This window comes from Chanodichthys erythropterus, chromosome 20, assembly GCF_024489055.1.
Source record: "Chanodichthys erythropterus isolate Z2021 chromosome 20, ASM2448905v1, whole genome shotgun sequence".
Classification (NCBI taxonomy): Eukaryota; Metazoa; Chordata; class Actinopteri; order Cypriniformes; family Xenocyprididae; genus Chanodichthys; species Chanodichthys erythropterus.
In genome coordinates, this window is record NC_090240.1 from 8,791,866 (window position 1) to 8,807,801 (window position 15,936).

The 15,936-nt window shown below is 38.7% G+C and overlaps 1 protein-coding gene across 1 annotated transcript in view; it reads right to left on the bottom strand.

The window, feature by feature from the left end:
* prdm5 (PR domain containing 5) overlaps positions 1–15,936 on the bottom strand; it is an 88,195-nt gene that overhangs the window by 16,395 nt on the left and 55,864 nt on the right. The window contains exon 14 of the mRNA XM_067371680.1: positions 3,562–3,647. Within this exon, the coding sequence (XP_067227781.1) occupies positions 3,562–3,647 (86 nt within the window). The remainder of the gene's footprint in view (positions 1–3,561; positions 3,648–15,936) is intronic.

Consider the following 15,936-nt stretch of genomic DNA (forward strand, 5'->3'; position numbering starts at 1 on the left):
ACAGGTTGGGCAAACATTTAACCCAACCACTGGGTTAAAACAACCCAATTGCTGGGTTTGTCCTTTTTCAACCCAACTTGGGTTGTTTTTAACCAAACATTTTTTAGAGTGTACAGGAACAAAACAACAAAGATGGCAATACCAGAAAGATATTTGATGCTGTAGAGATCCCATGAGGAAAATGGTTTATAAAGAATTATGTTTTTTGAAAATGTAAAAATGCATGTTTTCTGTGATTGGTCGGTTTAGGGTTAGAGGAGAGAATGGACAGTTTGTACAGTATAAAAACCATTATGTTTATAAAACATGGAAAACCAACGTGTGTGTGTGTTGAGCAGTGTGGTGAACATGCATAAATTGATAGTCCACTCACACTTCCAACACCCAGCTATCATGGGAATGGGTGGACACAGGAAGAGAGAATCCTGGGAAATGGAGCAGGGTAAGGTGTGGTCACACCACACAGGATATGCAAGGTGCTGAGGATCAAGTGTGTGTGTGTGTGTGTGTGTGTCAGAGAGAGACTTAATAGATATGGGCCTAGGCCAGAGTTGACACGTGTGTTTGAGTAAGAGAGGCAAAAAAATTTAGTGTAAGATGAGAGTTTTGGCGATTATAGAGCATAATACGTCCAGCGTGTAGCTGTGAGACTCCCTTGCTGAATCAGATCAGCAGTAAAGCCATCAGCTGGGACTATCAGCAACACGACCCCCACAAAAATACGTCAAGGTCAAGAGTCACAGACTACGACATACGCTAGATACTTGAATGTTTTGCTCTACAACATTAATGCGAATTTTGAAGCTGTTATTTTAAAGGTGCAGTAGGAGTCCTGGGAAAATGCTCATTTTAGTCTGCTAAACAATGTTTTAAAAACAAAGTAGATGCAGCAAATTGATATTCTGGACATTTCTAATGTGACAGCTGATGAAAAACTAGCAGCATTGAGCACAAAATAAACCACATCAGTGTCTCTAAACCAAAAAGGTTATAGTATTTCAGCAAAAATACAATGTAAACATTGTCATAACATCAAGCGAAGGAACAACAGAAAACCGATAAGAACAACACGCATAATACCCGCAGGGACGCTGAGAGTATTTTCAATGAAGGAGAAAACAAGACGTTTTACTCATTGTACTCAAAAACAAATGCTCGAAACATCTGGTTGTGGTGGCCTTACAATCCATGCACCAAGGGTGTGGATGTTGTAGTTTGCTCATAACTGAAAACATAATAGTTCCCGATTAGCTCAAAGTCAGCAGCACCAACGTCTAATAAAGGTGCACAAACTGCATATGCTACATTATGCGTTACTATCAAATCACATCAAAATCGAATCATACCATATACCCACCTGTCCAAAAGAAATACTGCAACCATGGCATCAACTTTCAGACAATTTGGCTCCCGCAGCTGTCTCCAGCATGAAAAAGCAAGGCCGATATAGCGTTTTTTTCATTAAGACTGTCATTCTTTTGGTTGATACTTTTCCAGTGCCACTTGTTGTCAGTTCAGAAGGAAAGTTAGGTGCTGTTCGCCTGTCATTCCCGCGCGGACTCTGCACCGCGTACAAGAAACACGCTGATGACGTATGATGTCTGCGTGAACAGGCTGCGCAGTGTTATGCAAACACACGTTGGCCGACAGGGAACAGATGCTATTGGACCGTTCGGACTGAATTGAATGAACATTTTATGGTCCTACGCCTTCCGCAGTTGATATACATTTATAAAAATACATTTAGACTGCTTAACATAGTGATTGCTATCAGGATATGAGGAGACTTTCAACCAGCATAACAAAAAAATCTCCTATTGCACCTTTAATTTAAAGGGTTAGTTCACCCAAAAATGAAAATTCTGTCATTTATTACTCACCCTCATGCCATTCCACACCCGTAAGACCTTCATTAATCTTCGGAACGCAAATTAAGATATTTTTGTTGTAATCCGATGACTCAGTGAGGCCTTCATAGCCAGCAATGACACTTCCTCTCTCAAGATCCATTAATGTACTAAAAACATATTTAAATCAGATTATGTGAGTACAGTGGTTCAATATTAATATTATAAAGCGACGAGAATATTTTTGGTGCGCCAAAAGAACAAAATAACGACTTATGTATTGATGGCCGATTTCAAAACACTGCTTCAGGAAGATTCGGAGCATAATGAATCAGCGTGTCAAATCATGATTTGGATTGCGTGTCAAACCGCCAAACTGCTGAAATCACGTGACTTTGACGCTCCGAACCGCTGATTCGACACGCTGATTCATAACGCTCCGAAGCTTCCTGAAGCAGTGTTTTGAAATCGGCCATTACTACATAAGTCGTTATTTAGTTTTTTTGGTGCACCAAAAATATTCTCGTCGCTTTATAATATTAATATTGAAGCACTGTACTCACATGAACTGATTTAAATATGTTTTTAGTACATTAATGGATCTTGAGAGAGGAAATATCATTGCTCCCTATGCAGGCCTCACTGAGCCATCGATTTTCAACAAAAATATCTTAATTTGCGTTTTGAAGATCAACGAAGGTCTTACGGGTGTGGAACAGCATGAGGGTGAGTAATAAATGACAGAATTTTCATTTTTTGGTGAACTAACCCTTTAAGGAGGATGTTGTGCTGAAATACATGTCTTTAAAGTGGGCAGCTCTTTACTGCGTGTGATGCAGGCCTAAACAGAAAGAAATATCTGTCACTTAAGAGGATTAGCACAGTTCTGTCACTGCTTGTTCTCATTACAGCATCACGACTGCTTTGTTTTCATATGATGTCTTAATGGCTGTGTTTCTGTGTTGTGTCAGTCCACAGCTCATATGTTATGCTGCAGAATTACAGGATCACGGTCCATATTTGGCAAAAAGATCTAATGATGTGCTGCATCTGTTCTGCTTTCTTAGGTTTTCTTGGATTAACGCTGATGTTGCCCCTCTGTCTGTGTTATGAATCTGAGAGACACTGCTATTCTAAAAGACTGGGGGAAAGATGGGAGAAGTGATACAGTTCTTTCAGGAAATGATGTCATAAACACACATGCCATCCATCATCAGAGATCAGCTTTCCAAAATTATTTAGCAGATTCTATTCAAAGCGTTTCTTAGCTCCCACTATGCAATTTTTCCATTTAATCATTGTTAGACTCATTTACATAATACTTTGAAAATCTAGTTGGTGTGTGGTTACAGGTAAATGTTAACAGCCATACCGACTCAAATCCCTGCTGTGTTAATGATATTACAACCTCTGTGAACAATATATAGTTTCAGAGTGGGGCAGCTCTCATTGTCTTCTTGGCACTGACCAGTGTATTTTTTCTCACCTTCAATTTACACTGAAGAACTCATATACTGACAATTTTGGCACTTCTTCTTCACGTTGGTTTGCCAAAATGAACTCAAATTGCATGGTTTTGTGAAATGAGAAGTACGTTCACATACATGCACAGGCAGAGCAATGCAATGACAATGAAAAAAGTGAGAGAGAGATGGGGAGGTTGATGAACGATACATTTATAAGTAAATGTGTGCATGTATGTGTGTAGTCTTACCCGAGTATGTGTACGTATGTGCATTTTAAGGCCGTCGTTCTTGCTGAAGGCCTTGTCACAGTATGGGCACTGATACGGCCGCTCACCTGAAGTCAAAACAAGGACAAACAAACATCAGACTTCCAGAAAACAACTCACTGATAGACATCCAAACACTGCACATAATGTGATCAAACAAATATTGGCAAGAAAATTTGATAACATTTTACTTCAACTTTATATATACAAGAGCAAAATGCTATGAGAGCATAAAAGAGTCAATTCCACATCCTCCAGGAAGTAACTACTGTGACCGAATTTCAAGCAATTACAATCTCAAAGCACTTTGGCGCAGACATGGTGCTGGTAACAATACATCACTGAGTGCTATTGATGATGAGTGGCACTGACTAATTCTGTTCGTAATATCGGACCCTTACATCTAAGCCGGTGTTGAAGGCCCCAATACACTCACAGAAAAGTTATTTTTTGCTCTTCACTTAGGGGTAAAAAGAAGTTGGAAATACCTTTGCAGTGATACACTGTTAACGGACGTACTGATGCCACTCACACTGCTGAGAGCAGTGTTTAGATGAATATGTAAATATCTGCTGAGCGCTTTCCTCTTAATAACAAAAACACACAACAACAATGACAGCAGTTAAGAAAGCATCTGATCATATCGATGAGGTAGAAGTACTTTAGTTTCTACTATAAAGCGGCTCTCCAGTGTGTTTATGTTTTTACTCAGGGACATCTGACCTCGACGGACTGAACAGAAGAAATGAACCGTAGAAGATTTCCACATCAAAAAAGGCGAAGCAGCAGAGCCACACCTACCTATTACGTAATCACCATGGACCAATGGGAGTTCAAAAGTGTTAACTAGCTGGAGATTTGGCCATAGACTGTATAAAACATGTATGTAGTGTCCGTGACGTCACCCGTAGGTTTCTGAAGTGCGTTTTTTAAGCCTAAAGTGGGCAGAGCCGGCTGTCGCCATCTTGGCAGCGTATCCCCGTTCGTCACTCCCGGGCAAAGAGGCGAGACATGGGTGGAGCTGAGGTGCCGGTGTTTTACGATATAGACGCTCCAGTTTCAGTAATATTGTAATTTGTGTCGGGTGTCAAAACGGGACTTCATACCTTTGTAATGAAATAGCGACCGCGACATGAATCCAATCCGTCGAACTTGAGTAAAATGTCCATGATAAGCGTATATTGAAAAACAATTTTCAATGAAAAACATTGAAAAAGCACTTTTTGTCCATAAAAATCCATGGAATATTGATATATTGTCCATTGTTTGTGTCATATTTCTCCTGAACAAACTGCTCTCCATCGTTCGTCAAGAAATTATGCAATCTGAGCAGCGTTTATGGTGTAAAACTGTATATGATCGTATACATTGGAGCCCGCGTCCAAAGTATATTTTTCAAAATAGTGCAGCAGTTTTAGTTATGTAGTAAGCAGTGCTGTCGGATTTTGTGGTGTCTTAAGAGGTATATTGTCCAGCCATTGTCATTGTAGTAAATCTGACAGACAAAACTTATAGCCAGTGCCAAGACAATCCAACAATGTGTTCTGTTTATCTTCCGATTCCAAGTTCAGCAGCTGCAAATAGCTGAGGTGACATGACGGCTAACAGACAGCTGACAAACGGCGAGTAGTGACAGCAGCGGCATTCCGCCTGTCACTCAAGTGGCCACAACCTTAATTACGCAGAACTTTAAGACTTAATATAAACGGATGAGTTATAAATAAATTTACTCCCCTCACAGTTGTAATAAAAAGCAAAATTAGCTATATAGACCAAAACCATTTTTTGTACCAGGCTGTAAACATTTTTTTTTCTGCTGTAAAGTTGGGCATTTTAACATGGGAGGTCTATGGGATTGACTTCCTTTTGGAGCCTGTCTGTAGCGGTGAGTCGATGAATTGCAGTTTAAGTCACTTCCAGGTTGGTTTCAAGAGACTGGAAGGTTGCTGCTTGGATTTGGCAAACTGTTTTGAACTTCCAAAATGAACAAACATCATTGTGGCCTAGCATAGTAGTGTATCGTAGTATATCGGTAGGCTTATAGTATATTGGTGCCTTAATTCAGTTACTTGGATGCTACAATAATCTCAAATGTAAGACTCACAAACAAAGACCATGATGTGGCATGATTCTTTTTGGGGTGTTTTTTAGTAACACAGTCAGTTACGTCATTGTTCAAGTTAGTTGATTTTAACAGAACTCCACAGATCTCCATCTGAGCAAGAGTGCCAACAGTCCAATTGGTGATCAAGGCACATAATGGCATCACGATCATTCCTAATGTTCTGAACCACTACAAATCAAAGCTTGGAAAAAAACTGGAATCTTCTGCCTTTTTGGATTGAGAATGTTTTGATGCCAGGCATAATTCGGGTTTGGAACGGGAAACTTGGCACAGAACTTTGGAATCTGCATCATATTAAAGGCTCCAATATGTTGTGGGATTCAGTGCAGAAAGTGTATTCAGCACAGAACCAGCAAAATAACATATTTGATGATTTACTTTGATGTTATAAATGCTGCACCTTAAGGCTGGATAACTTTTGTAAAAAAATGTTCCATGTTTTTTTTTTTTTTTTTTTTTTTTTTCACAAATACCTTTTTTTAGCCCAAGATCAAGTATACATGGATACAGCTACTGATATTTGCATACTGATATTTCAAATGGATTTATATATATATATATATATATATATATATATATATATATATATATATATATATATATATATATATATATATATATATATATATATATATATATATAGTATATATAATATTATATGCAAACAGAATAGGCTGTAATCTTTATGAATGGGAATATATATGCGATTTAGTCCAAAGAGGGTCTAAATATATGCTGTCTGATCTTTGACTACATGAAGTCTGGAATAATGTGTCCACAAGGAATATAAAATATAAAACAGGATTTCCAAATCAATACTTCATGTGTCTTTATATTACCAGTCTTCCTCTCCAGAAATATAAAACCAAACACACAGGGTTTTTGTGTCTCTATCTCTACCATCTTCAACCGCAGAGACCTGAAGTGGGTGGAGTCAGTTAAGCCACGCCCCTCCATGGATCAAAGCGTTGCTGAGCTGAATGGGAGAGATGCAATCTGAGCACGCTCAGTATCACCACAAAGGAGGAGTGACAAGCTGTCAATCAGAGAGTGGACAAACACATGGGTCTGCTTTAGATAAAGCTGATCCAGGTTGCAGATAGCAGAGCAGTTATGATTGCCGCTCAACAATACTGCAGTGTGAGGTAATAAACACTGCTTCACTGGAAGCTCAATTCACTTCTTCTGAATTTGTTTAGTCAAAAAAAATAAAATAAATGCTACTAATTAACATAATTTGAGTTAATTAGTATCCTGATTGTTTATTTTAAATCACCTGTCATGCCGGTGACGTACAGTAGGTGGTGGTATGCATATTCAAGTGGGTTTGCCAACCGGCAACCGCAGTTAAAAAGAAGAAGCTCAAATATGCATGCTTGTTTTAAGCTTCTGTGTTAAGCATATTTGATGTGCACTTATGTAAGGAATCACTCGAAAGTCATTTATTTACTATTTATTTTTATCTGCCGTCAGACTATTTGAGACGCTGTTGCCATAATGTGTTGAGGTGGGTTGCATCTTGCTTTGGACTTGACTGACAGACTGGCATTCTGACACCGCAAGCTTCATGCTTTCAAAACTTAAGTCCAGCTTTTATCCCTTTATGTTGGATTTTTTTTTCTGCTTACTGTACATAAAAAAAAACAAGAAGTTTATATCAGTAGTCCCATATTGAGAATTGTGACCACACAGTCTGTCTACAGTGTCTACCACAGTGTGTGCATATGTTTGTGTGTGTGTGTGTGTGTGTGTGTGTGTGTGTGTGTGTGTGTGTGTGTGTGTGTGTGTGTGTGTGTGTGTGTGTGTGTGAAAATGAAAAATTATTAAAGGTCCCGTTCTTCGTGATCCCATGTTTCAAACTTTAGTTTGTGTGTAATGTTGTTGTTAGAGTATAAATAAAATCTGTAAAATTTTAAAGCTCAAAGTTCAATGCCAAGCGAGATATTTTATTTAACAGAAGTCGCCTATATCGAACGGCCAGTTTGGACTACATCCCTCTACTTCCTTCTTTAATGACGTCACTAAAACAGTTTTTTGACTAACCTCCGCCCACAGGAATACACAAAAAAGGGGGCGTGGTCTTGTTGCGCTCCCACGGAGAAGAGCAGAGTTGCGTTTGTAGAGTGTGTTTGTCGCCATGTCGTCGAAACGCTGTTATTTTCATCCCGCAGTCCAATCACCTTTGTTTGGCCTTCCCAGGGACGCTGTACTTAGAGATCAATGGTTACAATTTATGTTTAACTCGGTTCCCGAAAATTATAATTGTGGTATCCTTACTGCAATAGTTAATGTTGGACTGCAGTGCACATAATGGCCACAAGAGGGGACTATGTTTATGTATATGGCTGTTTTCCGTATGAGGTACTCTTCTGAGTGAGTGCTAACGTTGTACATTTTCTGTCGCTGCTTGTGGAGATTAAAGAGTTCAGTCTCTCAGGAATTATTGTCTTTTGTGTTAATTCGACACAACACCACAATAATCCACATGTAAAACTATGTGCAGCACACGTTATGGTAGAGGCGTGACCTTTCCGCGCTAAGCTGCTGTCGAATCACAACACAGGAACCGCTGGCACAATCAGAACTCGTTACGTATTTCTGCAGGAGGGACTTCATAGAACAAGGAAGTCATCAGCCCGTTTTTATGACAGTGGAAACAGCGGTATACAGATAAGTAAATTATGTGAAAAATACTGTGTTTTTTTTACACGCGAAACATGAACACATGTTATATTGCACACTATAAACACAATCAAAGCTTCAAAAAACCACGAAAAATGGGACCTTTAAACTGACTGGAACTATCTGAGCATTAAACAGTTTTAATGCACATCTTTCAGTCAATTAGAATCATGTATTCAGACAGACCATGGTATAAATAAAAATAATTTATTCTTGTTAAAAATGAACGTATTTAATGTAGTCTGAATTTTATTTTCTGGTTTTCTTCAAATAAGGCAAGAAGGCCTTATCTGACTGACTTTTACCTAATGACAGACTTGTGCAAAAATACCACTTGAAAAGATGCAGAACTTTTGACATCAACAAAAAAATGTATGGGATGCATTCTGTGCTCCTTAAAAGTCGACAAATCTATTTATTTTCTTATTTATGCTTAGTTGATTTAATTATTTGTGTAATTATTTATATACACATTTAAAGCCATTCCACTGATTTTTGCCACATAATCAGTGCAGAAAATGCAAAAAATGCACATATTTTGTGTGGGCCTACTCATTTCTTATGAGTGTAATTACAACATGGACACTAAAATGTAAAGTGTGATCAGACAGTGTCATACTTTAAATAATGTGGTTACATTTGCAATAAATGAAAATGGGACATCTCTCCACAGATTAAGGCTTGTTTCACACGGATGTCTGCAGCATGTGTGTAAGTGAAGTGTAATTCATTAACAGGATACAGTATTCACACTGCACGCATAATGGCAATGTAGAAACATCGCAGGGGTTAAACTGCAAATAGAGTTTCAGTGCTGAAAGATATTTACAGCGTCACATGCTGAACTGAATGAAAATAAATGCAATGTAGAAATGCAATACAAATCTCTTTACTGACACAATATTTTGCAATATTGTATTGTGTATAATTCGTTTTGGATCCTAATGCAGCCAAATTAGATTTCATCATAATCAAGTTAGTAAAAAATATTAATGGCCCACTCCTGATTACCATGTTAAAACTGTTACACTTTAGAGAAAAAAAAAAAATACTGTTATATATATATATATATATATATATATATATATATATATATATATATATATATATATGTATATATATACACACACACAATTTTCACTTAGAGATTGCAAGCAAATTACAAGTAACACATTTTTACATTTTTACGTAGAAAGACTGAATTATTTAAAATAAATTATAGTAAAAAAGTATTTTTTGGTAGATCGTACTCCAATAATATGTATAACTTTGAAAACCTTTGCAGTGTATTAGTCTTTATTTTATGTATAAAGCCACAGGTACGGGCGGCAATAGTTGACAAGAAAGAAAAAACTTTCCGTAGAAGAGGATACTTTACGCTAATGTATACGCCCTATAGTGCCCCTTACAACTAAGTAGAGAATGTAATATGTATACTGTGCATTATATATTGCAGTCTGATCAGGAATATGCAACATACAAATTAAGCTTTGCATGATGTCAGCAAAAAGATTTCCCCACACAAGGCACAGAGTTATAAAAGGCACAGAGAGATAAAAGTTAGCTCATTGGCACAGCTTCTGTTGCTCTGGCATGTTGTGTAGGAATTATTTAGAGAGTTTCGGAAAAGAAATAAAATATCAGGCTCACATAACCGTGAGATCCAGCTGTCACTAGCAGGAAGCAGAGAGAAAGCCAGGCACGTGAAACAAAGCTCTATTCTCATTACAGGCCTTTCTGGGCTAATGAAATAAGGGTTTTCTGGATGGAGAATGGCTCCCTTTGGAATAGGTAATGCGTCTGGCAATTGGGGCAGCCCCACAGAGAAACGTGAAATGGCAAAACATAACTTAATAAGACACTGTCTTCAGAGAGATGCCAATTGCTGTGTTCCTGTGTGTGTCCTGATTGTGCAACAATCCCGTTTCTAATTCGCTTTCTTGTTAATGCAATCTCGAGGGAATAATTGTTGGATTAAAAAAAAAAACTTGCGTAGATTAATTAGATAAACGAAGAAATTGGCGAGAAAAACTTTTTTGCTGCCCTTTGAATAATAAGGTTAATTAGCTCAGCTTCAGGGGGAATGCACATGTAAGATGTTCATTAAACATGAGACCGCTCTCCAAACGAGTCTGCCGAGACATTACAAATGATCCGTTATGGTGCTGATTTGATGGTGACAAGCTTCCCTTGAACTTCCAAAATATGGATGTAATGCACTGTGCAAAAACCAATGCAATCCAAGGAAAAACTTTGCCTTCCACATACTCCAAAGCATCTTCTTGCTGGAGCCACCAACCCTCATCTATGTGACTGGTTTTAGGACAAGCTAACTAAACAACCTTATACAACTTTATATTTGATGACATTTTTTGCATGTGCATCTTGAAACCGGTCTTCACCAGCCACATCTTAAAACACATATCACATCCCCATATATCTCTCAAGATTAAGTGGTTTCCTGCTTTGGTTTTGGTCTGTATTTTGTTTTGTATTTCTGCCATCAAGAAACGTCCTCACCCTGTAAAGCTATTCATCACCATCGCGTCTGTTGCAGTCACGTTGATTTGTCTTGCATGGTTTCATGCCAATTTGCAACTTTCATTGAATATCAGTGTTGGTTTACAGGTCAGCATGTTGACAAACAAGAAGATGTATTTCACAGATGTGCTTGGGTGCATCAAGAGGGATCTGTCATTGATGTAACAAGTAGGGTATTGGGTTAGAGCTTGTCTTAGCCTGAAGGACCTCTGTAGAAGACATTAGAAGAGGGATCCAACAAGATAGGGTTCAGCCCCAGACCCTGGGTCGAGGGATTTGAGCATCTGTCAGGTCTGTAAAACAGGGATTATGTGAGGACAAAAAGAGCCTGTGCTTTCATGAGCAGATGGTATTGAGGAGGACCGTTCCTGAAGTTCTGCCACTTCTTCCAGTTCTTTTGGACTATAGTCTTAGAATAGGAGTCTCCAATATGTGGAGACATATCAAATACATCTTCGTTCCTTCCCTTTAGGATATTGGTCTACACTGAGTGCTTGGTTCATATCTGATGCGAGAGCAGCATCTAGTTCCACACAACATTATATAGGGGCGTTCATTCAGATTTTAAAGACAAACCTCAAAAACCCTTCATTCTGTTCACTTTGATCTCTAGTTGTCTTTGAACATAAGAACGCATCCTGTGTGAAAGGTCCCTAATGCCTAGTTAATACTACAGGACTTTAAACGTCGGCAGATCGCTGTGCTGTTCAGAGTACATGACTTGCTGTGAAGTCTTTAAGTCGTGGCATTCACACAACATGACACTACGTAAATGATCCACAACAGGGGGTTACACACTACACGACCTGACAACAATGACTCAATCCGGTCCCCAAACCACATTTTATCTTGAAAACATGCAAGAAGTTTCCATGAGCAAATTATAACTGAAATATACACATACGCAAGTGCCCCTTAGAAACATTTTACCATTCTTATTTTTCCAACTGTCGTTTTCTCCGTTCGATGATGGGCCTGATGAATTAATTAGCTACATAAAAGTTTATTCGTGTTTCACGAAGCGTAACGCACAGACTGCAAACTACATTACCAACCAACCAAAAAACAAACCACATACCATTCATGTGTGTTGTGGGGAGTCGCGCTCACGCTGATATCTGATGATCAGTAGTGGTTCACTAAATAAATAATTTAATTAAATACATATTTATAATATTAAAATAACTAGAGAACTGGATGATTAAAATCAGCTTGAAAATGCTATCTCATGAAACAATGGCGAATTTAAAAGGTAGGCTATACTGTGTTAATTCATCAGTCAATCGTGAAAGTCTGGTGGTTGAAAGCTTTTTCAGTTCTAGTGAGTATGCACACGTAAAATCTGAGGGAGAGCAGAGCCATAAGACTGCTGTATATTTGTGAGCGCGCATCCACTTTTGTGCTAAAGTGAAAGAAATCTGCCTGCGAGCGGAGATATTTGTTACATGGATGTGTTCTCGCATTTCGAGTTGGCCATCAGCTCCAAATATTTAGCATGCTAGATATTTGTCTGGCTTCGGTGAGGCATTGGCGAGGCGTCAGCGAGCGTCTATGATACGTCTTTAAGTAGTTCACACGTAAAGATTGGCGAGCGCCCGCTGATTTGCCCCTGATCACAGCCAGACCTGATGGCGAGCTCGTTAACTAAATCAGGCTTAAAATCCTGTAGTGTGAACTTGGCATAAGAGAGTGTGTTGTCTTGATAGATGTTGGATTTAGTACTAAAAGTAAAAGTCTTCTTGTAGAAGTAGGGGCCGCACCGATATTAAAATTCTAGCTGATAACGATAAGCTGCTAACTATTTTCATGTTATGGCATGTCATGTTATTTAAAATAAACTGCTTTAAATTCTACAAGTGAAAAACATCACAACATTAAAATATAAAGTATAAAAAAGGATATTCATTTTGAGATTTGATAAAGATTAAATTCAACATTGAGCACTAGATGATGGCAAAGTGAGTCAAATTGGGTAAATGAAGATATATAATATTCAATATCAATACATATAAATAAAAAAAATGTCTAATATTGGTCGATGACCTAAATAGTACAGTATAGTACAGTACATATGTTTAATATATATAACACATTCCTAATTTAAAGACAAATATTAAAGAGATATATATCACCCAAAAATAAGAATTCTGTAATCAATTTACTTCTGCTCTCATCGTTCAAAAACTGTATGACTTCTATATTTTTGGACCATACAATGGGAGTTAAGGGGCTCCAGTGTTGTTTGTTTCCCAGCATTCTTCAAAATATCTAGTTCTGTTGAAATTCATACAGGTTTGGAGCGACATGAGGCTGAGGAAACGATAATATGCTCTCTTTTGACTTGGGCTGGTAAGTATCCACATAGTAGCATTCTAAAAAACAACACTGTAGTGTTGAGGTGGTGTAGGCAAACATCACTCGCATTTTCATCCAAAACTGTGAAAGTCTACTTGTTATTTTGATTTATCCAGTGGATCACTATCTGAGACCCTAGAGTGTGTGTGTGTGTGTGTGGAAAGGGGGCTAACTGATTTAGCATGTGTTGTAATGCGACACCGTCTTTGTGTGACCCGAGTGTCTCTGCTCTCTTTCCAGATCCCCGGCGGTCCCCTGTGGCCCCAGACACCCCTGTCTGCTAATCGATCCGTTTGGCACCCCCCTCGTGTGAGAGTGTGTGTGTCTGGTGAACAGATGGTTGTCCCTGTCACATGCCGAGCATTGTGCTGGTGTTACGGGGAGATCTTTGTAGCTCAGGGCCTTCAGTATGAAAGACATTAGGCCTGTCCATCACACACTCCATCCTGGCTTCCTTATTTCATTCCAACATCCAAAACAGACTCACCCATGCAGGTTAACACATTCACACACACACAAGAATTGTAAATGTAGGCTTGAATGCCGCCGGGTACGGACCAGCAGACAGGAATGGTGCAGTAATACAATATTGATGGGTTTTGACCGATAAGCGATTGACTTTGATCACAGACACACCCAATCACTTCATACTTGACCTGGTGATTACTGACAGACCTCCACAGCTAATGCTGCGGCCGCCACACATGCTTAAACATTACCATGTATGCACTGTGTTCAGTACATGCAGTCTTACACACACTGCCACCCAGAATTATTGACTAGTCAGTGGATAGTGACGTTTTTTGCTGATGGTGCTTTAAATGTCATTAAGTGTTTTGATTTATTGATGAAAGTTTGTGAACAGGCCATACAGGTACAGTTGCAATTTTGAGTTGCATGTTGAAACCCTCTCAAAAAAGTTACGTCTCTAAATCTGTAGTCGCTTTAAAGCACCGCAACTACAGACATTAAAAGGCCTGCATTGCCAGCAACACAATTAACACTTTCAATGCCCAGAAAGCTACTAAAGACTAGGGGTGTAACGATTTATCCCAGTACGATATATCGCGATGCAAAAATGTTACGATATGCATCGTAGAATGATGGCGATGCTTTTACGATATGACGGCAGTCTAATCTTATTGGTTGAGCTGCCAACGTGACCTACTCTGCAAGGTGGGAGTGAGAGAAGCCGGTTGTCACCGCATATAAATGGTGTGTCTCAATCAGCTCTCTAGTTCAGTAAGTGTTTCGGGCACACATTGAATCTTGCATGCAGGTTTAAACGTTTCTCGCGTCAGTCTCTTGCTTGGTCGCGTGAGAAAAGTCGTGGCTTTCCTTTACCGCAGTGCCACAGCAACAGCTGTGCTCACAGAAAAGAAAAAGATGCTTGCGATGCTTTGCTTTAAGAAGTTCCGTGGGGCCGTTCACATATTGCGTCTTTTCCGTGTGCAAATCAGTTATTTCAAATGTAGGCGCGCTCATAATGGGATCAACGCGGTCGCGACGCGCATCCGGTGCGTTTTCCAGGGGCATCGAGATGAACAATTCTCAACTTTTCAGAATGCTGCAAGCGCACTGGAGGTGGTGTGACAAGAATCAACCGATCAGCTATGGCCTTTCCATAACAAAACAACAAAAGCTCAGCCGAACAGCTGATCATAGCTGTACAGGGTGGTTTTTATAATATCTCCATAAATATATCTAGTAGTAAAGCTAATGCAAGGGCTGGAAATCATCCTTTGCAGAAACTTCCTGATCCTCTTTGAGAGCGCAGTTCATGGTTGAATAGCAACGACCGACACCACTGGAGCGCAAGTGCTTTGGAAAGAAGGAGAAACGATGCGGCCGCACCTTCCACGCGTTTTTAGATGCGATATGTGAACGGCCCCTATTCATAATTCTAAGTTCATGTTAAATTTAACATTCTTTTTCAGTGACAGACAGCCCTATTCAGCTGTTGATCTGAATACAAAATGTTTTACCTTGAAATGTGATCTTTTATGTACAACAAGGAAAATTATTGAAATTTGTTAATGTTTTTTTAATAAATCTTGTTTGAATTTCAGTTTCATTTTGTTCAAAATATCGTGATACGTATTGTATCGTGAACTCCATATCGAGATACGTACCGTATCGTGAGCTGAGCGTATCGTTACACCCCTACTAAAGATGTATTTAAAACAGTTCATGTGACTACAGTGGTTCAACCTTAAATGTCATGAAGCAACGAGAATACTTTTTGTGCGCCAAAAAACAAACAAATAAACAACAACTTTATTCAACAATATCTAGTGATGGGCAATTTCAAAACACTGCTTCATGAAGCTTCGAAGCTTTACGAATCTTTTTATTTCGAATCAGTGGTTCAGAGTGTGTATCAAACTGCCAAAGGCACATGAACCATTGAAATTTCAAAACATTTATGACGTAAATGACGATAAATGTCTATGGTGGACATAATCCTAAATCAGCCTAATTACACATTAATCAGTTTGACGAATCCTTCTGATGAATCCTGAATCTTCAACATATGACTCATTTACTGGACTTCAAGTTCCATGTCAAAGTATCATTACAGTAATTCATTAATGTAATTAGACTGCTTATAGTTGCTATGTCACCAAAAAGGAAAACATATATTTTAACTGTAT